Source organism: Oenanthe melanoleuca, chromosome 4 (genome assembly GCF_029582105.1).
Source record: "Oenanthe melanoleuca isolate GR-GAL-2019-014 chromosome 4, OMel1.0, whole genome shotgun sequence".
In the NCBI taxonomy this organism is placed as follows: Eukaryota; Metazoa; Chordata; class Aves; order Passeriformes; family Muscicapidae; genus Oenanthe; species Oenanthe melanoleuca.
The window spans coordinates 55504496-55527743 of NC_079337.1; the positions used below are offsets into that span (position 1 = coordinate 55504496).

Sequence of the window (23248 nt, forward strand, 5' to 3'; positions counted from 1 at the left end):
CCAGTTCACTAAAGTTAATCCAACTAAAATCCAGAGAGGGTCAGTGTTAAGTATTAGTGCATGCATAAATGGGCAGAGGATGTTTAAAAATATTTGTGATTTGCCCTCATGAAGGTCTGGTATTCCTGCTCTCCCTCATAGCTACTATAGTACTTACTGAGAAATTAAGTGACAAATATAAGTTTTTGAGTTACCAACTCTTCTTTTCCCTAGTCTCCCTCCAAGGCACACGTTACAGAGATAGAGGGAAATAATAGCTTGAACCCACTTAAGTGGAGAAGGAAATTGAAGTCTACAAGTTCATTAAGAGGTGTTCAAAACACAATTTTCATTACTGGACATTTGGAGGAAGTCCCTCAATTCTTGCTAAGAAAGAAAGGGTGTGCAGAGTCTGAGCAGCTGGAGCTTCCCTAAAGCTGCTCCCAGTACCTCTGTTCTTGAGCTGCAAGAAGCTGCAGTTTAGACACGCCAACCTGAAGGGGCCCTGAAGAGTGTTCCTGATGGCCCTGGCCTGCACTGACAGCTACATCAGATGTGGTAGAGACCAGGTGTCCACACAACAAGGCTCTGAATTAAATTCTAAAGGGCAAAATTTTAGAAGTCATGTGTTGCAGCACCTTTTAGATACTCAAACTGTTATTTTTGTCTCACTAACTGAAGGCTGAAAATAATACTGCAGCTTTTGAAGAGGACAGGAGTCACACTATGTGCTACCTTTCGAAGTACAAGAGAAACCACACATCAGTGTTAAAAGCAAGATGTTCTTCAGTGTATGTTCTAGCTTTGTGGTAAGGTCTTAGAACAGACTGGTACCACTGTGTTTCTCCAGTGTCCATGACAACAACAAATACCTTTTTTCCTAGATATTCCACAGAGTAACAGTAGTTCCCATGTGTTTTTTTTGAATGCAAAACTCAAAAAAGGGAAGCTCACCATTCGAAGTAAATTAAGCGAATTAAAATATTAATTTCTTACACCCATCTCACTGAAATATTTATTTCAGTTTCTCTTCATATTGCCCCATCTACCACTTCCTTGTACAGCAGCAGATAGTGACAACTGCACTTATACCACCTGAACAAACCAGTTTGCAGAACAGGTCTTAAAGCTGCAGTTAAATACAGAAAGTAAAATGTAAATGTTGTGACATCAAGCACATTGATATTCAGTATACAGGAACCAAGATAGTGTTGGCTAAACAGAGATTTTATTTCAATAGTTAAGTAACTATTTTTCCTTTTCAAGATACTCCATTATCTTAAAGTTACCTATTCAATAGCAAAGGATCCACTTCTTCAAATGGCCATTGTGCAGTATTTTCCATTACTGGGTATAAAGGTAAATCTTAATTTCCTTAAAATTTTAAATATTTATTCTGTATTATGCAGGGAAAATAGATACTTCTTTACATTTTATATCCATTTGCACAAGAATAAATGACTGTGCAGAATGGATAAGGCAATTAAAAGCCATCAAAACCCAACAACAACAAAACAACCTCCACATAATTTCAAACTTCAATAAATGTATTCTGGCTATATCTTTTTATTAAGAGAGCTTCACTGTTAACACTTGAGACTCATCAAGTGAATGAGAAAAGTGTACTTGATGTAACACAGCTTCCATGTTTTCTAACCTAGAGAAGCTGAGGCACTACAGCTCTAATTTTTCCCAGTGCAGAAAACATTTATGTGCAAAACCCCTGATTTATTATTGACTTAGATGGATTACCAAGCTGTGCTTCCTTCTTTAGCCTTGAACAAAGGCTAAAGTTCATGCCTTCACTGAGTAGCAGATGTTCATGAAGTCTGACCTACTGGGAGAGGAACATGAACATGAACTCTAACTTCAGCATATTTCACGGTTAGACACGTGCTTGACAAAAGCCACTTCCAAAAACCCAAAGAAAAATAAAACGTTATTTCACATGACTTTAATACAAAGTCTCTAGTTCACTCTTTATTTACCCAATATAGAAAAACATGTGTTTCTGGCCTTCTTAGTTTTCTAATTCCTGTTTCAGTGTAATAGATTTCTTACAGCTCTTTGGAAAACATACCCCTGGTTTGCTTGAGAACAAAAAAGAATAGTGCATCATTATGAGCATTTCAGATTTTCAATAAGCTAGATATAATGAAAGGCTGTTGCAAGATTAGCTCTTGCCATTCAACTCCAAAAAATGGCAACAGTCCCATCAGTGTTGAAGACTGGAGGCAAGTAATTCAGTAACAGAATATAATAGTATAATTTTATACCAGCATGTCAGATTTAAGCTAAGCTAGAGATAATTAGAAACTGTTACAAGATTAGAACTTACCATTTAACATCAGAAGATTGTCAGTCCCCGGATGTGGATAACTCAAGCGACCTTAAAATAAAACAAAAACCAAAGAACAAAACAAATGCAGAGATTTTAGCTATTGTGCTAGAAAAAATAATGAAAAATCACTGCTTAGAATTTGCCTAAGGGAAATAAAGAGCTAATATTTAACTCCAAGCACATTAACCAACAATACCCTTGACCCAAGTTAAAGCTGACAAGAACAGACTTCTTAACCTTAATTCTCTGGTCATAAGATCTGCAGTGTACTTTGGGATCAGCTCCAATAGGATAAAGCCACTTTTTGTTTCATGACACCCAGAAATAGTGCTGACTGCTTTAGTCTTCTCTTTCATAGCCACTGTGAATAACTGCACTATGCTCATTGCTTAACAGAGTGGCATTTCTACAACTTAGCACTTCTCTACTGAATCAATTTAAGAAAAAAACATGTTAATAAGAAATAAGGCATGAAAATTTTATTGACTGATTTATGACTGCATCTTGGTGTATGTCATATAACCCTGGTATGTAATATTTTTCACTAAGTCTAGCAACAGAGCAGTTGCTTATCCACAGATTCAACAAAAATAAAGACTACTATAGATAACATTTTCAGCATTTTTAGACTGAAGAAAAATTATATGAAAAGCTTATATCCTGACATTAGAATTTTTCAATAATTGCATTTTACTACACCAGTGCTATGTTATACTTCAGTAGTTAAATGAATGGTTTAAAACACACAGCTGAAGAATCTGTTCACTACAAATTCCTTTTTACTAACAAGACTGCAAACATACCAGTAGTGCACACTGACCTCGAGAGACATTTACAGTAAACCACTGTGCTTGGAAAAACTGTGGTTCAATGTGCAAAAAACTGCATTGCCATCTAGCTTGTCATTCAAATATACTTGCTTGCTTATAATCTGAAGAATATTATGAATATTGTGACTTGAAATTTAAATCTTTTGAAGGAAATGAGAATGCTTGTAGAGGTGTAAAGAAGTTTCAGTCTGGAAGCAATGGGAATGTAGAAGTCACACATTTTTAAAGGGTCATATATATGCAGATGGCTTGAAAGAAAAAGAAAACCCAGGGGAAAAGAAAGAAAACCAAATCAGCAATATATTAAGGCTGTCTAGCAATTCTTATCATACTCTGTTTTATCATACTCTACTGCTGGTAAATCTATGAGCTTAGCAGCAAGACTAGAAATTTCCTGAAGTAGTTCTGAGTCCCAAGGGGCACCTTTGGGGTTAAATAAAAAAACTTTTTTGTTGTAAATCTGTAAATAATAGGGTTTAGGTTTTGCTCTTCTTTACGAAACCAACACAGTAATTTTCTGTCAAAAATAATTTGAAAATATATACATTCCAAACTCTGAAATGTAAAACTACAAAATAGCAAGATTAAGGTAATTTAAGGAAACTTTGTTCAGCCTTATTATTTACAGGCATTGTGGCAAACATTGTTTAATGCAGCTAAGAACTATTTGTTATCCCACAGATTTTATTACTGTAAGAATGGATGGTATCAGAACACCTGCAGATTAGGTAAGAACAATTTGCTGTTGAGTTTGGAAGCACTGAAAGGCCAAGCAGGCTCCTAGAGAAGGGCAGATGAATGCCACTCAGAAGGACTCTGCTGTCTTCTCTACCTTCAACAGAATCTTTGAGTAGGCTTAGGCAAAATACTAAACAAAAATCTTTTGTAGGAGCCTCTGTCTTTTTGAAGTCAAGAAACACAAAGTGTCCAGTTTTAATATATTTCTTCTGTCATACTGAAGATCTACAACTATATCTAATGTTTCTTGGAACTATAAAAATTCTGCCCTTCTAGCAATGCATGCTGGTAAAGTAGGCAAAGAATCAGGAAAACGGCATCCTTAAATTGCACTTTGGGAGCTGCCACAGCTCAGCCCTGTGTATAGGAAGATACTTTGCTATACTTCTCAATTTTTTCCTCTACCAAGTCTAATACTCATTTGTTTAAGCAAGAATTTCACAAGATCACTGTCATATAATGTTTATATACATTTCTACAGAAATACTGTAACAATATGAGGAGTTCCTTGCAAATCAGAATGCTGTATTTACGAAGAATAGCAAAAGAAATTGTGAGACATTATCTCAAACATCGTTGAGTCTATGGTGACAGTCTTTGTCCCTGCCTGAATTTATCCTCTTTTCCTATTTAGCAAGAGAGACAAAGGATAGGTTTTTTTTCCCAGCAATGATTTCATAAACAGAAGTCAGATTTAAGGCCTAGTAGGAGAGAAGCTCACCAGTATCAACACCTAGGGAGGAAAACTTCTAAAAAATAGTAAGCTCTATGTTTATAACACTGCTTTTGCATTCTTTTGCTTTTTCTCCTTTATAGCTTCACAAGTATGCTGCATCTGAAACACAGATTCCAAGCTGAAAGAAATTAAGGACTTCTCACTGAGTGGAGGGAAGGACTGCACTAGGCAGCTGGGCCCACCACTGCAGCCCAAAACCACATCTCACTGCTGGGGAGATGAATTTGCTAACTCAGATAATGAATGATTTCAAGGTTAGAAAGGAAAACAACTAATGCAATATTTGATACTTCTAAGTTTTATTTGCATGGTTATTTCAATGAAATCACACTTAACTGCATTCTCATGAACTAAACTCCTGTATTTGCTACCTGGTCTAGCAACTGGACTTACAACTTTAATGCCATCACTCCTACTTATTTATAATGTTAATTTAGGTTCTTATCCCTCAGCTTTATCTGCTGAAGTGAAATGCATTGTTTTCTATGCTGTCCAACTGAATTTCACTACATACATAACTTCAGAAGGTTTTACATTTTTATACAGAGCTCAGACCATAGCATTTTTATCAGGTTATTCTAGTTAAATGGACATTTACTCTATTAAACCTCACTTAAAATATCAGTATGTGGAATACAGAAGATGAGAGCACCATCTTGTAACAATTTACTTTGCTTCTACCACGTACATCTTTCTAGCTGGCTATTTTCACTCTATGTTGTTCGATGCATTAAAAAATAATAAAATACCACTTTAACAACAAGGCACAAATCCTATCTAATCCCATCCTTCTTCAATGTTAGTAATCTAAAACTGTATAAACCATTCAGTGGTATTCTAACAGTTCCAGTGGCCTCCACCTCCCAAAAAAAGTAGTTTTAATAATAAAGATGATTGAATAGTTTAAAACCAACTACCAGTTAGTTAGAAAATACCTAATATTTAAATAATAGACTTAGTCCATTCCTGAAAAATGTAAATTAATTAATTCACAACCTCTCTGCAGAACTTGTCTATAGAATCCAAAATTATCCAAAATAATCTGCTACTATCTGGAACAAACACAGTGCCTTAATATTACCATTCTGTATCAGAAAGATCATGTAACAGAGATTTTCTCTGTGCAAACCTGAACTTGCAACCTCACCAGGTTACTGCTAAGTAATAACTCTCACCTATCGTGGCTAAATTGAAACTAGCATTGCTAAGAAGCTGCAGGTATGCCTGACACTTCTTATGCAACAAGAGTTCTATTACACCTAGCCTTCTTCTCCTTATCTAAATGTAATTAATATTAACAGAACTGCCTGCCTCATGCATATTTCTCAATGCATTCTTCTGCAAGGACAGAAAAACAATTTAAAAGTTTCAAATAAATTTTGGTGGACGTCTTCACCCACTGAATCCAATTAAGAGTCTTGCTAATCCAAACATGAGGGAAGAGTAACAAACTTAGTTTTAGCAACATTTCTATAATCTCCTGTTACTGACAGGGGCAAAGGAAATTGAAATTTTTGTAAATTTCTTCTTGGCATACTCACTATTTCAAGGCAAATTCACATCTACTTTTAAAAATGCACACTTTCTACTCCTATTTAACTAAACTGTTGGAGAAATCCCCAGTACTACTTTAAACATCACTGACTCACAGATTCACAAGTTTGATATTTCATGTCTACTCTCCCCCTTTTCAAAAAAAGTCTTAATCGGTTATATGAAGAGACTGAGGGATCAAAAATTCCTTACCCCTTCTCCTATTTTTTTTTTTTCAAGAGATCTCCTGAGCAGAAGAGAAAAAGCTTCCAAGTCAAGCTTTTCCCAGTAAGAGTGAATGGCTGAGGATCACAGCGGTTTTTGGAATCAGTGTAGTTAAGACAACAGCACAAACCCATGTTTGGACAACACCTAGTTACAGAAAGCCTCGAGACTGCATTTTCCAATGCTTGCGTAGGAATTATGCAAGCCAGAACGAGGCCAAATGGGTTGTTTGATAGTCCATGCATTCAGACAAATCAGTCTCTCAGTCCTAAATACATTCCTTTATCAGAAAACGTTTCTATGACAGAAAGAAAAAACAGTGTGTATGTAACATTTCAAATCCTTTTATGTGACTAGGGAGAGAATTTTTTCCTCTATATTTTTTCCATTCTCAGAAATTCTTTTCTTGGCACAATTGAATTATTCTAGGAAGAAACTGTGCAGCATTAAACTTCAGAGCTTCACAACACAAAATATAAAACAAATGTCTTTGAAAGACAATGTTCTCTGTGCCACAATCTTTACTAGAAAGATACTTAAAACAACAGGTAATGAATTCCATTAAATCAGTGTCCTCAATACTAATAGATATTGCACAGAAAATGTAACAACTGCTTCTAAGCTTTCTCCATAATCTCTTTCATCCCAAATGCATTTTCTTTCCTGCTTCTTGGCAGCAAAATGCATTGATATTTGGGGGAGCAGAGGGGGAAAAAAGAAAAGCAGGTATGCAAGTGGTATGTCTGAGGAGTTATACTAGCAATATCTATTTGTCAGGCTATTCATATTTCCATTCTTCTCTCAATTGTTCTAAGAACTATTAGAAGAATAAAAAGGGTATTTAAGAACAATGATATAAAAATGGATTAATTTAACTTCAGTTTTTATTTTATTGGAATTGAATGGATGGGATAATCTTAAATATTACTTAAGGTCTTGTTATGAAATGCATTTCAAGAAAGTTGCATGGGAAAAAGTAGTTTTAATGTGATCAGTATTTCTGCTGCAATGACTAGTGAAGTCAAATATCTTCTCTCTATTACCCTACCTTGAAAATATCCTATCGAAAGCTAAAAATTACTTTTCTTTTGATCATGCGTGTTGTAATGACAAAGCATGCCTAAGTGAAGCCAAAACTAGTCATCTATAAACAATTTTCTGGCAGGCATAAACTTAGCTTTCAGTGAATCATATTTGAAATAATTTTTTTTCAAGTTCATAAAAGCAAAAGTGGTGAAATTTGACTTGCTCCTAAAATGGATCTTGACATGCAAAACTGGAAGCTATGAGCTGGTACACAGACTGTCTGTTCTGCATTGTGCAAAATTTGAGACAAGATGCTTAGTCATACTCCAAATATTGTAAGCAGCTAAATCTGAAACACGTGCTTAAAATTCCAGGGACTTTCATTTTACTGCTGTGATCAGATATAAAAGAACATTGTTTTAGAGTGCTTAGATTTACTTGAAAAACTGGTCATAAAAATATTCTCTAGTTAAAAAAATACTCTGTAGTTACAACAAAATATGTTACGTATTAGTAAGAGCAACAAACAAATAATAAATAATAATGATATTTTTAATCCTGTGCACTCTGCAAGCAAATATGGAGTTTTAAGTAAACATTAGGATTTTCTGTGGTGAAAAGTCACACAGACTAATATAACCAAATTAAAGTTTCATGGTTGGCAAAGAAAAAGAAGTTAAAGTTGCTCAGAAATCACAGAAATTCCAATTAATGGTGAAAAAAATCAGAAGACAGTAGAGAAGAACTAAAAGGACGATATACCACAAGGTCTCTTCCTCTCATTTTCAGTCTGTAAGGAACATTTCTTGTGCCTTATTGTTAATAACATAGCTGTTTCAGCTGAAATCACATCCACAGAGAAAAAAATATCTTATCCATCAACTTAAATAGCAGCACACAATTACTCTATTTAAATTCAGTTGGCATGTGCATTGTTCTCTGGCACTCAAACAGAAAAATGGGTTTCCTTTGAGTTCATCACTATCTATGGCTTCCATCTGTTTTAGTTCAAACGTAAAACTAAGAAGAATTTTCACTGCAAGAACATGACTGTTCAACTGTTACAAAAAAAAAATCTCTTAACTGTAGACTGACACCATATTTTCATGTCCCTAGAAAGCACAGATGGAAACTGAGTTTTTCAAGGTATCTATGTACAAACTAAATTAACTTCAAAGTCTTAAAGCTTTGTCTTGTCTTACTCTTCTTGGAAAATTATTATTGCAAATACGTCATTTTCATCTATTGTAAAATAATGAAATGCAAAGAGATTAATAAAAATAAAAACTTGTATTTTCTGTGCTCACTGTGCCTCTGAAATATCTTCTGCATTACAGAGCCAAAATTAAAACAGTGAGATGGCAGGGGGAACCGAGCAACCAATTCCATTTGTCATGTCAGCATGTACAGAAAGAAGGAACAGACTGGTTTTCATCTTCAGGAATGTGAGAGGTTCCAATGGCAGTGTAGTGCAGCCGAAGATCTGCATTATCTGGCTTTATGCCTAACAGTAGCTTTCAGACAAGGAAAGAAGTAGTCACCACCTGAGTGTGACAGACAGACACAAGAATGCTCTGTAACAGGGATGATGCACCTGGCCACCTCATCTTTGAAGAGGTACACATGCTTTTAGCACATGGCAGTTACCACTGGGCTAGCCACTCACAGGTTTGAAAACCTTCTGTGTTACTTAGTCATGTTTTGCAAACATGCAGAATAGAGACAAACTAAATTTAATAATGGACGTAAATAAAATTGCTAAAATGGAATTAATTCTCTCTAGGCAGTAAGAAAGAAAAGATCAGATTTAAAAACACCTAAGAAAACTTAATTTTAGCTTCCACTTATTTTAAAGTCAAGAAAAAATAATAGTTTAAGTAAATGCTACATACTTACAGATGCTTTGTAGAGATTTTGAGCTTGGGAAAAAACTCCAAACTTTTGGCTAACTATTTTAAATCTTAAAATACCATTAAATGCTATCTGACTGCTACCGGTCTTCCAACTGATTACACAGATCTTAAGAGGATCATGAGCAGACTAGCAAGGTGTGCTTCAAATTAGGAGAACAGGCTGCTCTGTGCTAATGTAATATATAGTAAGTATAGAAGCCTCTAGAAAAGGAGAATGGATGGGAGTAAATAATGCTGCAAAAAAACTTTTATTTTTTCAATTGCATCAATACAGAGATTTAATTTCTATAAAGCAAGCCTAAAGTCTTTGATATTTCAAAATTAGATTGTGTTAGTTTAATTAGAACACCACCAATGAACTAACATCTGATCAGTCCAAGTGAAATGGTTTGGGTTCCCTGACCTAATGTTCAATAGTAAATGCTACCTGACAAAGTATGGAGAGTTAATTAATGTACAGTGAAAAGAGGAGTTAAAATGGAAGCCCACATATGCTAGCTATATGCTTACTACTGTGGTTAAATTATTTAATAGAGCCCAGGACTGTAAGAGGAACCAGCATTCTAAAGCCAACTGTATTTCTGGACTTCTTCAGATTTGGATGCATTAGTATCCTCCAGTGGATTTGAAAAAAATCTTAAAAGGACAACACCTGATTTTATCAATGGATTTAAGTTTTCTTTTCAGCTTCTACTGTACATAAAGGGAAAATTAACTGGCAACACTGGCAGTGGTTTGTTTTAAGTAACTGTGAAACAATGTTTTCAGAAAAAGACAGCTTAAGATTGACTGTTCATTTGACTGAGAAAATAGTTCATTTGCCATTTTAATATGAACCTAGAATCTAAATTAACCACCAGTATTAATTCAAATATGCAGAATGGATGACCCTTTTTTCTTTATTTAGCATAATAACATACCTTTAAGTGGATCATGCTCTGCTCTCATAATGTCAATAAGGGAGTTTTCCAAAGAGTGCATATTCAGACTGTCATACATTCTATTTCGATCCTAAAAGAGAACAAAAGCCTTAGTATTTGAATACAATTTCTGTAGTTTTTAACAAAAAACTTGAAAGGAAAACACAGGTTCCTTCTAGCAGCTGCCCATCCAGACACTCTAGAGATGGACAGTGATACAAAGTAAGATCTGATTTTATTAACTGTAATTTTAACAGCATCCAAATATAAAAGCTGGAGATGCAGTGTGAAGAATTCTGTATGATGCAGTGTGAACAAATGCTGTGTATGCATTTGACAGCCTGTGATTGCCTGTCTCCCTCAGAACTGCTTAGATCAGTTCTAGAGATCCACAGCACAGTTATGCATTAGGCTGATTAATGAAAGAGACTAATGGCTGTAAGAGTTCAATTTCATTTCATGTTCAAGTAAAATAGTGAGGAAGGTGGAGAACTACAGGACAAGAACAGTCTCTTCACATAAAATAGAGCACTTTCTGGGTGCTTGGCCAAGTGGTTGGCATAGTCCACCAGCCCCTGCCAAGGCTGGACTTGCTGGCTTGAGGGCCTTTGCATACAAAGACTGAGTTACAAATGGTCAGCACTTAATGGTTAACGGGTGGAAAATTAAAGCTAAACTATGAAAAGGAAATGTCACCAATCTTACTAATAGATTATCAGCCTTAAAAATGACAATTTCTTTTACACATGCTTATTAAGAAGTTACCATACTGTCTTTATAAATATTTTCACTGACAGCAATAGAAGTTACTTCAATGAACTAAGAATGTTTTCATTGATTTTGTTTTATCCAAGCCATTTTCCCCCATGTTTTCCAATACACCCAATTACAGACACAGAAAAAAGACAACTTCTAAATTCTTTGGTCTTTCTGGGATACCTTTCAGAAACCGGAAGGGTTTTGTGTAAAACTACAATCTCTTCTACCTTCAAGGCTTCTGGCTAGACTGTACTGCACTTAAATCCTATAATCGTGCCTTAGTTTTACTGTTGTACTCTGATTTCACTATAGTAATTCAGCAGAGCAGGATGAAACGCATCATATACATCCCAGGACTGGTGAAATTCCCTAAAGATGCAGCCACCTACTTAGTATGTATGTAATAGGGACAGAATGAATATGACCCACACTCACTCTGACTTTCCATGATGGTTCAGCAGAACCATAGATTCATTTCAAATTACCTCCCTCAGTAAGCAGATATTCTTCATACTGGAGGAGTAAAAAAGCAAGCTTTGAAAGAGAAGTTTTCTATGAATCACACTTATGACTTATGATCAGCTTTGCCATGATGATCACTTTCATCTCTTAAAAAAGTTTAGTCAGTGCCAGGATCAAGAGGGAGAATCCTTTTTTCCCACCTTTCTTTATTTCAAATAACTGTTAAGAGTAACAGGCTCCTGTTGGGTAAGCAATGTTAGAAAATAAAGGATCTGATCAAATCAATATTTCTGGAAGCCCTCAAACAATTTTAATGATAAATTCAAAAAGTAGGCTTCCTCTTGTCTCCTGCCACATCCCAGACCAAATGCCACTGCCACTTCATTAGGCAATCTTCAACCTGGTTTGAGCGCCAACAAGTCACCAGCAATATTTTAGTTCACAGGAACCTTTATTTTTGGACTGGCTGGCTTTTATTCAGTTTAGTTACCCTGAGAACCACCAAATGAAACTGAAGTGACTAATCTGTTTCCATGCCCTTACAGGTTTGTTTCTCAATAGCACAATGAAAAGAACCTGCTTACCACAGCAAATTTGTTTTCTATAGAAGGTGTGTGAGCAGTGACCAAGACAGATCTGTTCCCTACTATCCCCTAGTACTCAGAAGGTATTTCATCAGGATTGTTAATGAAGTCTTAAATTCAGTTTATGGCACAAGTTGGTAGTTAGTCAGTACTCTTGCCAAAACCAATGCTGAGTAAAGACAAAACATGCTTTGCAACCATTGTAGCTAATAAGGGAAAAGAACTAATAGTAGTAAAAACCAGAGAGAACTGTATGTGTTATCTTTGTAACAGGCTCATTAAATATTTTTAATGTCTTTTTTTGAACACTACATACATATGTGTTGAGGTAGCACATGACTGTCTGGGAAATTGACATTATTACAGACTTAATGACACTCTGCAAAGCAGGAGCCTGAAAGAAAAGGCTCAGCCACGGCTAATTCCTAAAATTGGGCTACCTGGTCCTGTATCTTACAGAGAAGTAGAAACGTAAAACATGGAATATGTGCTTGCAATTTACTTGTAAACTGCTCTACCAGGTGACATGGTGCAATGATTCTAACTTCATCCTTGCATTATTCTATTTTGAAAGCTGGGTGTCAAGAGGTCTTGCTCTGCTTGAAGCAGAAGGAATAATAAGTTTTTCCCATCCTTTTTAGAAAGTTTGTGGTTTGTTTCCTTGAATTGTATTACTTAATTTTGGGCAGTGGAAACATACAATGGGCAGACACTGCACAATATCAAAACATTGTGAATGTACTGAAGTACAGCAGGATTTAAATACAGGAATTGCATTCTTCTATCCCACTACCCACACATTACACTACCCACTCACGAGTTTGTATAGTATCTTGGTAATCAGTGCTTCAAAATTTTAATCTCTATTCCAAATGACATTAATGAATTGCATGCTATAAAGCAACATTATCTGAAATTTAACTGTCTCTAAAGGAATAAATAATTCTTTGGGTACAAGGTTCATTTCAAACCTTTGTTCAGCCTGGCTTTATAATGCTACAACATTGCTTTGAGCTCCCCAAATATGTACATCATATCTTTCAAGAGAACAATTATCATCTATGCTAATAGAAAGCTTTAATTCCAAAGAAGAACTTTAAAGTATTTCAGTAATGTAGGTCACACACTAGCCAGTATTTTCTAGAAAGGTCTGTTGAAACAAGACAATTCACTACAACTCACTACAGCAGGCATGACTAAATCAGAAAACTTCCATTATGGTTTTGGTCAATTTTTTGGGACAAGCACAAAAAACACTACCACAGAACACAACTGTTCCAGATCACCATGCATGTGGAAAAAAGTCCCAAGTATTAGGATTAGCTTTAGTTTCATTATTTCAACACAACTGATAAGCAATTGTATTCTAGAACAACCTGGGCGTACCTTTAAAACAACATGGAAGTAGTCACAAAAATCAGAACTATTTCCACATTGTCTTAAATATAGTTCCAGACTGTTCTGGAAGGTAACTGCTTATCAACCATGTTGAAATAATGAAACTGGAGATAACCAGTAGTGCAAAGGCACTGATACCTAAGCACGTATGTTAAAACATGTTTTCTATCATCCTGACTCCTGAATTGTCAAGGTTGAATTCAGGGTTTTTCAATTCCTTCAGTTCTGCAGCTCATCAGTCCTGTGCTAAGAAGCAATTCTTGCTGTGACAGAAGGTCTGTATCTCAGTGGAATGTCACAACATAATGCTATAGCTTTTTTCTCTCAGAGCTGATAGTTAACTTCTCCCAAGCACTACAAATTCTCAGACTAGTTTTTTACTTTTAACTGTCTAAATGTTTGAATCCTGCTTGACCTAACTTTCCTATATCAGAATTACAACTACAGGCTGAGCAATCCAGTTAAGTAAAAAATTGTCTATGTAAGAAAGCTTACAGGAAAGTGGTAGCTATTTTAGGAATAGGAGAAGCACAAAGTATCCTTCCCACAGAACACAAGTGCTAGAAGGAGCTTTTGACAATGTCATGTGAAGTATACCTAAGAGTGTGCATTTGAGAAGTAGTCCCCAAGCCATGCATATGAATATGCACGAATGGGAGGAGAGCAGCTTTCTCTGAAGAGCAAGCTTCAGCACTAAACTAATGAACAAATAATTTCTCATGGCACATTCTATTTAGGACTTTATATATATATATATATATACACACAGATATATACACACCCATGCAATTTATGCAAAGATTATCCTATTTGAGCATGTGCAGAAACTGCAAATCACATCTCTAAGCTTATATATTGTCACTTAATCATAAGCAAATACAAGGACCAAAGCCATTGAGTGGTGAATAGTTTTGCTAATTTTTAACCATAAACACTATTTCACAGTTAAGAAGTTTGACAGCTTTGAATTTCAGACTAAAAACTGCTTTAAACTACTGTGGGACTACTTGAAATAAAAGAAAATCAGAATGCTAACATAGCTATTAAAATCTAGTAAATGGTAGAAAATGGCAGTATCTTTAAGAAATGATCTTTACATGCCTTCATATTCTAAAGAAATGTAGCCCCATGAGATAGAAGCTGTCATAAAGCTTATAGTAATTTCAAGTATGGTTTTACTTGGCTGCAAAACAGAATCCAACTCTGACCTTGATGAATTAATTGAGTTTGTTAAAAGCTAAATTAAATAAACTTTTTTAAAACTGCTTCCCCAACTAAAATATTAACAAGTTCCATTTTACCTTAAACCTAACCCCTAAATAAAAATGTTCTTTTAGACTTGAAAGTGACTGAAAGGTGATCTAGTAATAAAGTATCCACACTTTTAAAAGTACCTGAATATAGTTTTCAGTGTTAGTGTTAGTAGTAATAACAATTCCCACATACGTATTCTAAAATATCTCTGCTAACATCTAAATTTCAAGTTATGATTATAGTATATCCTCAATGAAATGAGAATAAGCCCCTTGTTGAAACCATAACTAGTGTAAATGAGAAACTAAATATGAAAATCTATTGAAACTACAATTTTAGCTCTGCAAAAAAAGCAAGGACGAAGGCTTAAAGTTGGCACACAAAATAGCTGAGTTAGTTTTCACAGTGTCATTAGTGGTAAAGATGGACAAAAGATATCTGGTGAACAGTCAACATGACAACATAATGTTTAAAGTTAAAATGACACAATCAGCTACATAAGCTAACTAAATTGAGCCTAAAACACACCAAGAACAAGTCCTGTGGCAAAGACACACCCAATTCCCAGCTACATAAGCATTTAAAAATGAAGAAAAATTCCCAATACTGGAGAACTTCAACTCAAGAATATGTATTCATAACCTGGAAAAAACCAGACACCAGACTATGGAAATTATTAAAGTCTTGGCAATCTTGACTTACAAGGTAAATCTGCAACATTTGTATAATAATAGTTTCAATGAAATAACTGAAAGGACATTTAGAAATTTGAGAGGGAAGTTGTTATACAAGTTTTGGGTTTCTCACACCCCTGACCCACATCTAGAAACATCTATACAGTCTTGAGTACTCGAAATGCAAATGTATCAGCACATATAGAACATGTACTTTTGGATGAACCTTAGTGAGAACACATTCATTTTAACTCAGAGAACAAGGTGAGAAGCTGCTCAACACACACATCACTGCTATACCATCATAGTTGTATTTTCCTAACTCTGATTTTGTATTTCATTGATGGAATGAGCTGTATAACTGAAGCAAATTTAAGTAATAGGAGAAAAATCTTATGTCATATGAAGACATAAAAATATTTGCATTTTAAGACCTACAAACTTCCCACTGATTGATCCCTTTGAATGCTTAATCTGTGCAGCTCCTAATACCATTTCTTCAAAGGTTGTGATCCTGAAGTTAAAAGTATGGCCACAGACTGCTTTCCCCCATTAGAGATATCCCCAGTATGATCCTCAAACACAAATATCAGGTTGTGTGTGTTATTTTAATCAGTCCCAGGCAATCAATCTACTGCATTAAAATCCCTGAAAACTGTTCTGTTCCAGCATAGCCTCAGGAAAAATAAACTGGTAAAGCCAGGCTTATAGATTGGTGTTTGGACAATTATTTTACTCTGAAGAGTAAGAAAACTTTGCAGCTAGATAATCTCAATGGCTTCAAGTTTAACAGCAGCTGCCATACACGCAGCACTTTTGAAAAAAATGGGCCACACATTTAGGAGTCTAAACAAAGCATTAAGAACCCAACTTTAACAACTTGCTCTTCACCTAATATTCACTGGCATGTATATCACCTAGATTAGCAATTGAAAATGCTAAATTGTATTAAATTATATTAAAACTGTCATACTGAAAATTTTAAATTCTCCAAATGGAAGCGATTCTAAGGCAGAAGAACATGACAGCAGCTTAAATTAAATATCTAAAACTAACACCTGTTGTGTGACACGCAGTCTTAAACCTCATTTTGTTTTTCATGTGATTTGCTTTCTTTGAAAACTTGAGCACATTCCAAAAAGAAACAGAAAAAGAAAAATCTGCATTTGTGCAAAATAGTAGTTACCATACCAATCCCCAGCTGGAGAGCTATGTTTAAACATGGAATAAGAACTCTCAGCTTTTAGGATCATAAACATTACACACTCTTTGTCTGAACAAACAGGAAGGACAAATCAAGGTGAAAACCACCCAGACACAGTGTATTTCCTTAATTCAAAAGAGACAAAAATTAGATTCATGGTCATAGAATGCAATGTTTTTACTAGAATGAAAATAGTTGAACACTAATATGTAGTATTAAGCATTTTTAATAGGTTTTAGTAAGATTATTAGCAAGACAGTAAGAAAAACTAAGCTTGCAATCAAAATACAGTTAGCAGAAACTGCAATTCTTAAAAAAAATTTAAAAAATAAAAATTTAGAAATAGTTAATTATCTTCCTCATACACAGAGTGTAAATCAAAAAAGTGGATGTACAAAACACTGATCTCTGTCCTTGGGTTTTATCCATAGATATGCCTGTAGCATGTTTTTGGGGAAAAACACTTGCATAAAAGTTTATATTTTCAGCTTTGTACTCCACAATCAGGGCTTTTTCGGTACTTTAGGTCATGGAATAAAAGGGAATATTAATATTATCTGACTTCCTGAAACGCAACACAAGTGCCTAAAGTGGAATCCCAGGGGCTGTGTAAGGTCAGTAGTGCCAGGTATGTTCTTCTAGAGAATTAGATTATCTAAATAAGGAACCTAGATTCTCTCTAAGGAGAGAGAAATAGGCCCCTCAATTAAATACTTAAGTTGTATGATGCCAATACCTGACAAGATTTCTAACTGTTCCTTTAATGATTCAAGTGCAAGGTAACAACCCTTCCCAATATGAAGTACCTACCATGGTGGAAGCAGTATGGCTGAAATTAGACAAAATTATGTCTACAGGTTTTACGTCTGTGAAAGAACTGTATTTGATGCAGTGTATTATCTTAAAATCCGGAGAAGGAGGAAAAGCTTCTAATAGTGAGGGATATAAGAAGAATTTGGCTATATGCTTAATTTGCTCGCATTTAAATCAGTGTTGCCATGATGTTTAATTATTTTTACTTAAAACCAAAAGAAACGCTGAACTTTTAAAAAATCCTAAAATATGTCCTTCATAACTTCTGTAAGCAAAAGTGGCTTTCCTGCAACTAATGTGGCCATCGTGAATTCAACTTCACATGGGATATGTTTCAGTTTTAACTAAGAAGTACAGAAAATCGGCTATCATCCCTACAAGCAACACTCATAATAGTTTGCTCTGGTGTCATTGTGACATTTATTGTCACTGGTATATTAGTTTAATGTGAAGAAATGTTTTTTTCATCAGAACTGATGCCAGTTCTATTCTGGGGCCCACCCAAACCAAAGAATAAAGACATTTGATGGAAGGGCAAAGCTTTGAACTTGCTTACAACTCCCCTGTGGTTTATCTTGCTTGCACGAGGTGCATGTTTTTTTCAGAAAATAGATGAGCAGCTCACATGCTATCTGGACTTTGCAAAAATATACAGCATTTTAAAAATATGGTAGCTGATCGTTCAAGGCCTACACAAAGTCCCTGAGTGCACTGACTTTTCTAAGCTGTTTTTAAATTGCTAATTTTGAGCTAGCTAAAGTTTGGAAGAAAGGTGCTTTGCCCCTCCCCTACAAAATTATTACTGCAGTTAGCTCAAAGAAAAAAGTATTCTGCAAAACTGTGAATGATGCAGTATGTATCCAACATGCATGCTAAGATGTGTTTGCTCCATGGAAGCTTGAAAGAGTTAGGTAACTTCGACACACACACATTAATGCTTTTGTGCTAGACTTTCCAAACACTTCAAAATTTATTTAGTACTATTTTTTTAGCATTTCTGAAATTGCTACTGTATCTTTAAGAATCCTCAATCTAAATACCACAGCCTTTTATGGAAGGAGACAAGCACAATACAAATCATCAAGATGGGTGTTTGACAACATTGCAATTGCCTACAAGTCCTGATGAAAAGAAGCAAGAGCTCCAAGCTCTGTTTAACTTTTTCATTATGACTTGCAAAATGCAACAGTCATCACAAGGAATTAATCACACAAAAATAGTGTACTAACAGAAAAATAAGAACACTATTCCAGTGTAGCAAAGTAATTTATGGAAACATACAGTGTTTCCACAATAGCAGTAGATAACATTGCAACCCTTCAAGAGGTTTGTTTTTACCGTGTTCTGTAACTATGATTTTATACACGTTATGGAGATCTACACATAGGCAAATCAACAGCATAAATATAGCCAAACACACCTATATAATTGGTGGGTCTGGTGCTCATAGGTGCGACCAACAATTAAGAATGCCCGACTTCTCACTCTGACACTATCCCTTTAAAAAGCCCCCCAACCCTTACACAAAAACATTAAGGTATTATAAAATTAAATTGAAAGGATTCCTTTCCTAGCTTGTTACATAGAAATTATTTAGATAATAGCCTTAATGCACAAGATGCTTGTTTAGATATAAAATGAGTTCGTCTATGTTCAACAAGTACTGTAGAAGCTTCTAAAAGTTCAAAGTATTGGTGATATGGACTTGCAAGGCATACTGGATGAGAAAATACATTCACAGCCTGTGCTTAGCTGCATACAAATTCCAGTGCATGTGTCACAGCAGTTTCAGTGTATGATGCCACGAATATTTTTAAATCAGTTCCCTACATTAACATCTTTGGGATGGACATCAGTATTTACTTTCTACTATTTTTGCTGCCCTGCACTGCAAAGCATTACCTATCTGTAATCTATTTCCCTTAATAAAAGACAATTCCTGAAGAATATCACATTGCATCTTTTTACCCACACATAATCTAAAATATTATTCAACTACTATATTCCATCTAGCAGGGCTGCTTAAGAGAACCTGTCATGACAGGGTGGACAACAAGTTTACAAGTCCAAATGTATACACTTCAGCATAAGTTGGGCACATCCAAAAATCAGGTAAGCTTCAAAAACACTGCAAGTATCAGAGCGCACCTGGATACTCAGGATACGGCCTCATGTGCCAAATTCACCAGAAAAATGGTACAAAAAGACAGAACTCTAGTGGGAAATCTGATTCCAAGGAACACCCTTTTGCCACTACTTCAGCTACACAAACAAAAGATTGTCATTTATGCAAATACAGCCCAAATGTGGTCACAATTACGTCAAATGAAAGGTCTCTGCTGACAAGGGATGACTAAATTAATATAGGTAAGAATGGGAAAAATAATATTTTACCAAGAGATTACTGAGGCTGGAGTTCAGTGATTTACTTAAAGCCACATAAGCTTTCACTGGCAAAATTCAGGAGGTGAATCCAGATCTTTAGTTCTAAGACACACCCTTCCATTTAACACTTCTAAATCACAGGGCTTCCAGACAAAACAAAACATAAAAGGTGCTACAATGTGGAGGAAAAAGCTTACACACAAACATCAGCCTGGAATACTAGTAAAAGACGAACATGACAAAGACATGAGAACCATCAACAAAAGTAAGAAAACTTAAGTAGAAGGACAAGCAAACAAAAAAATTCCCTGAAGTTTGAAGGTATTTATAAGAATACAAGCCTTATCATAGGCAGAAAATGCTTGCTAGATTAAACATACTATGTTTTATCGCCTCATCAGTGCCTACAGTTTGTATCTTCCTTGACAATCAATATTCTTATTCAACTGTAAGAATCATATATTGCTGAATACACTCAACACGTGGGGATTAATTCCAATTTAAGACTAAAAATAATACAGAAACACAATTTTCAAACCAGGTATCAGGACTACAACCACTGTTTAATTCTCATTTAAAATCAATTAGGTAAAAATGCTATGGAAGACTGAGCACACCAGGTATACCATCCTTACCTGCAAAGGAAGGAGAGTATTACTGTTGGTGTCAGTTCGGAAAACATTATCTTCAATCCACGATTTTGGTGTCAGTGATGGAGTAGAGCGAGTAAATTTAGGAGGAGCTATGACATTACCAGAAAAGGGCTTCTTCAAAGGAGAGATCTGGTTCATAGTTCCTGGAATTCCCATGGTTCCAGTTCTACGATGGTCTCTGCCATGCATTCCTCCCCAGGATATATTTCCTGTGCTCCAGCCACTGCTCTGATTGCTCCAGGGTGACTGCTTCAGAAGAGGCTAAGAAAGAAAGATTCATTTATATTATTTTGAAAATAATTGAAATGCTCTTCTACTTAAAAAAAGCCCCAAACCCCAAAATAACCAACCACTAAGTAAGCAATGCACACGTTTCTATAAACCACTCTCTTCTGATAATATGCAAATTAGTTACAGAGGCAAGGAAGAAAATACAGATTCATTAAAAAAAAAAGTCATTCCTACTCCTCCATATGTCTCCTCAGTAAATGCTGCAGTACTTGTGCAGGCAATTTTGATAGTCATTTTAGTAACTGGCAGCATTTTTAAAGCTATGCAGAAGAAAAATCCTAGGGTGTAAAACCAAGTTCCAAAAAATTCTGAAACCAGTTTCTATCATACATTGCTTGCTATTGTTTGATGAGATCTCTGCCAAAGTAACAGAAGAATTTCAAAGAGATCAATTAAAAAGTATTATTAAAATAGCATTTATATTTCTACCAATAATTATTTCTACTCAGTGAGTAGCAGCATTTCACTACAGTGAGTACAAATTTAAAAATTAAAATTCAAATGGCAGATTTAATTCCCCCCACTCCAGTATTCTGAATATCATTGTCTCAGTATTACCATATAAGAGCAAAAACAGCACTGACTACTACACAGAGAATCTGTTTGAAGGAACTCTCTTAACATTTCCATTATTGCATTATTCTGAAGCCACTGCTCAAATATTTCTGGAGTAATGAATGGAGTAATTTCTGGAGTAATGCATCGGCAGGGTTCTGCAGAGTGTATTCTAGAATTTTTTTTTTCCTATCCAGATATGGTGTACCTTACACCTACCCAAATTCACTTATAAGTGCACTGTATTCTCTAATATGAAAATGAAAAGTTTTTAGAAAAGATTTTTAAAGAATTCAGTTTTTACTTCTAAGCTATAACTTCTGCTAAAAAGTGACCTATAGTGGTTGTCATGTTACCAAGAGGTGGACCCACTGAGCATGACTGACAGTGAAGAACTGTATTTATCTTTAGTAGTCTCAAATCTGACTGTTCTTGGAAATGCTTTTTCTCAAACATAGAAGTGGAGTGGGGGTGTGTGTGATGATTCTAAATTAGGTTCTGTGAAGTGAAAACACAGTACTTTTATCTCTAAGCTTAGCTGAAAGCAACCCTCAACCGGTAATTCTAAAAACTTAAAAATTTAAAGCATGTCAATATGATACATATCAGGTAAAAGAGAACTTTCTGAAGGCAGAAAGATAAAATTGTAACAACACCCCCAGCACCCTCACCCCCCGAAAACAAATCAAAAAAGCCACTAAAGCCAGTCTTGGTCAAGTAATCAGGAAAACATCCTATCCTGTATAATTACATATAATTACATTGTAAAACTTGAATACTTGCGTTGGAATTTTGGGAGAGGCAGGCACTCTATTGTGAAACAAACCTTAGGAGATAATGCCAAATGTTAACAAGCCTCTAATATTACTCGCCATGCTGTCATGGCACTGTTTAAGTATACCTACAACTTGTAAGTGAGAGAAAATTCCAGTACACCTCACTGTTGGAGAATTGCTTGGAATTTGTTTGAAGAAGATTATTATAAATATTAATGACAACTAGCTCCTAATCATAATGCATTGTAATGAGTTCTTCAACAGGAACACAATGTGAGAATCCAGTTCTGATACAAATGAACCTCCACCGATTGAATCTGACCAGATTGAATACTAGAATGAAAAGAAAAAATTAAGATGAGGCCTATGTAACTTGTGCCTTTCATAACTGAGTAAATTATTGGAGCAAAATGGTTTTATAATGCAACAGCTGGTAATATTAACGTGGATTTGCTTTTCACTGTTTTCTTATAATATTCTGTTCCAGGAAGAAACGGAAGGAACAAACTTCCAATTTAACACGGGATCTTCAAACCCCTCGATTAAAATCGGATTAAAACCGGTCACAGAACTACAGTAATTTGAAACGCTGCGCTGTCCTCGGATACACCATCAAGCAATGTCAGTCAAAAGCCCAGAAAAGGCAGCACGGTGTCAACTTTCGCACCTGACCCTCCTCTCAGCGACCCGTGCCCGCTCGATCGAGCCCGCCCGAGGCCCGCGGTGGGGAAGGGGCTGCCCGGGGGGCGGCGCCGGCCGGAGCTGTCAGGCTCATTGTTCGGGGACACCGCGCCCGCCGCGGGCGACTCGGGGGGTGTTTTCACGGCGCAACCCCCGGACACCAACAGGGGCGGTCAGGCTCTTTTTTTAAGCGCAAACCCTCTCTTCTCGTCCCGAGTAAAACCCCGGCGTCCCTCGGGAGGCGACGGCGCACGGAGGAGGGCCAGAAGAGCTCCCCCGGCACCTGCCACCCGGAACGGGCGGGGAGAGCGGCCGGGCGCGGGGCGCTGCTGCCCGCAGACCCCTCCGGCCCGACCCCTCCGGCCGCCCGGCGCCGCAGCGGGCGGGGGGCGCAGGTGCCCTCCCTCCCTCCCGCCGGGCCGGCCCGGCCCCGCCCTGCCGCCGCCGCGGGCCCGCCGGGCTGTCACCGCCGCGCAGCCTCGCCCGGCGCCGGCGGGAGACAAGCTGCCCGGCTGCCG

General features: G+C 36.3%; 1 protein-coding gene across 4 annotated transcripts in view; it reads right to left on the minus strand.

Moving 5' to 3' along the window:
* Positions 1 to 23248, minus strand: part of CPEB2 (cytoplasmic polyadenylation element binding protein 2) — a 51180-nt gene that overhangs the window by 25897 nt on the left and 2035 nt on the right. For all 4 annotated transcript variants that reach the window (XM_056490060.1, XM_056490058.1, XM_056490056.1 and 1 more), the window contains 3 exons: positions 20410 to 20688; positions 10242 to 10332; positions 2318 to 2368 (listed from right to left, as the gene is read on the minus strand). In XM_056490060.1, coding sequence (XP_056346035.1) covers positions 2318 to 2368; positions 10242 to 10332; positions 20410 to 20688 — 421 coding nt within the window. The remainder of the gene's footprint in view (positions 1 to 2317; positions 2369 to 10241; positions 10333 to 20409; positions 20689 to 23248) is intronic.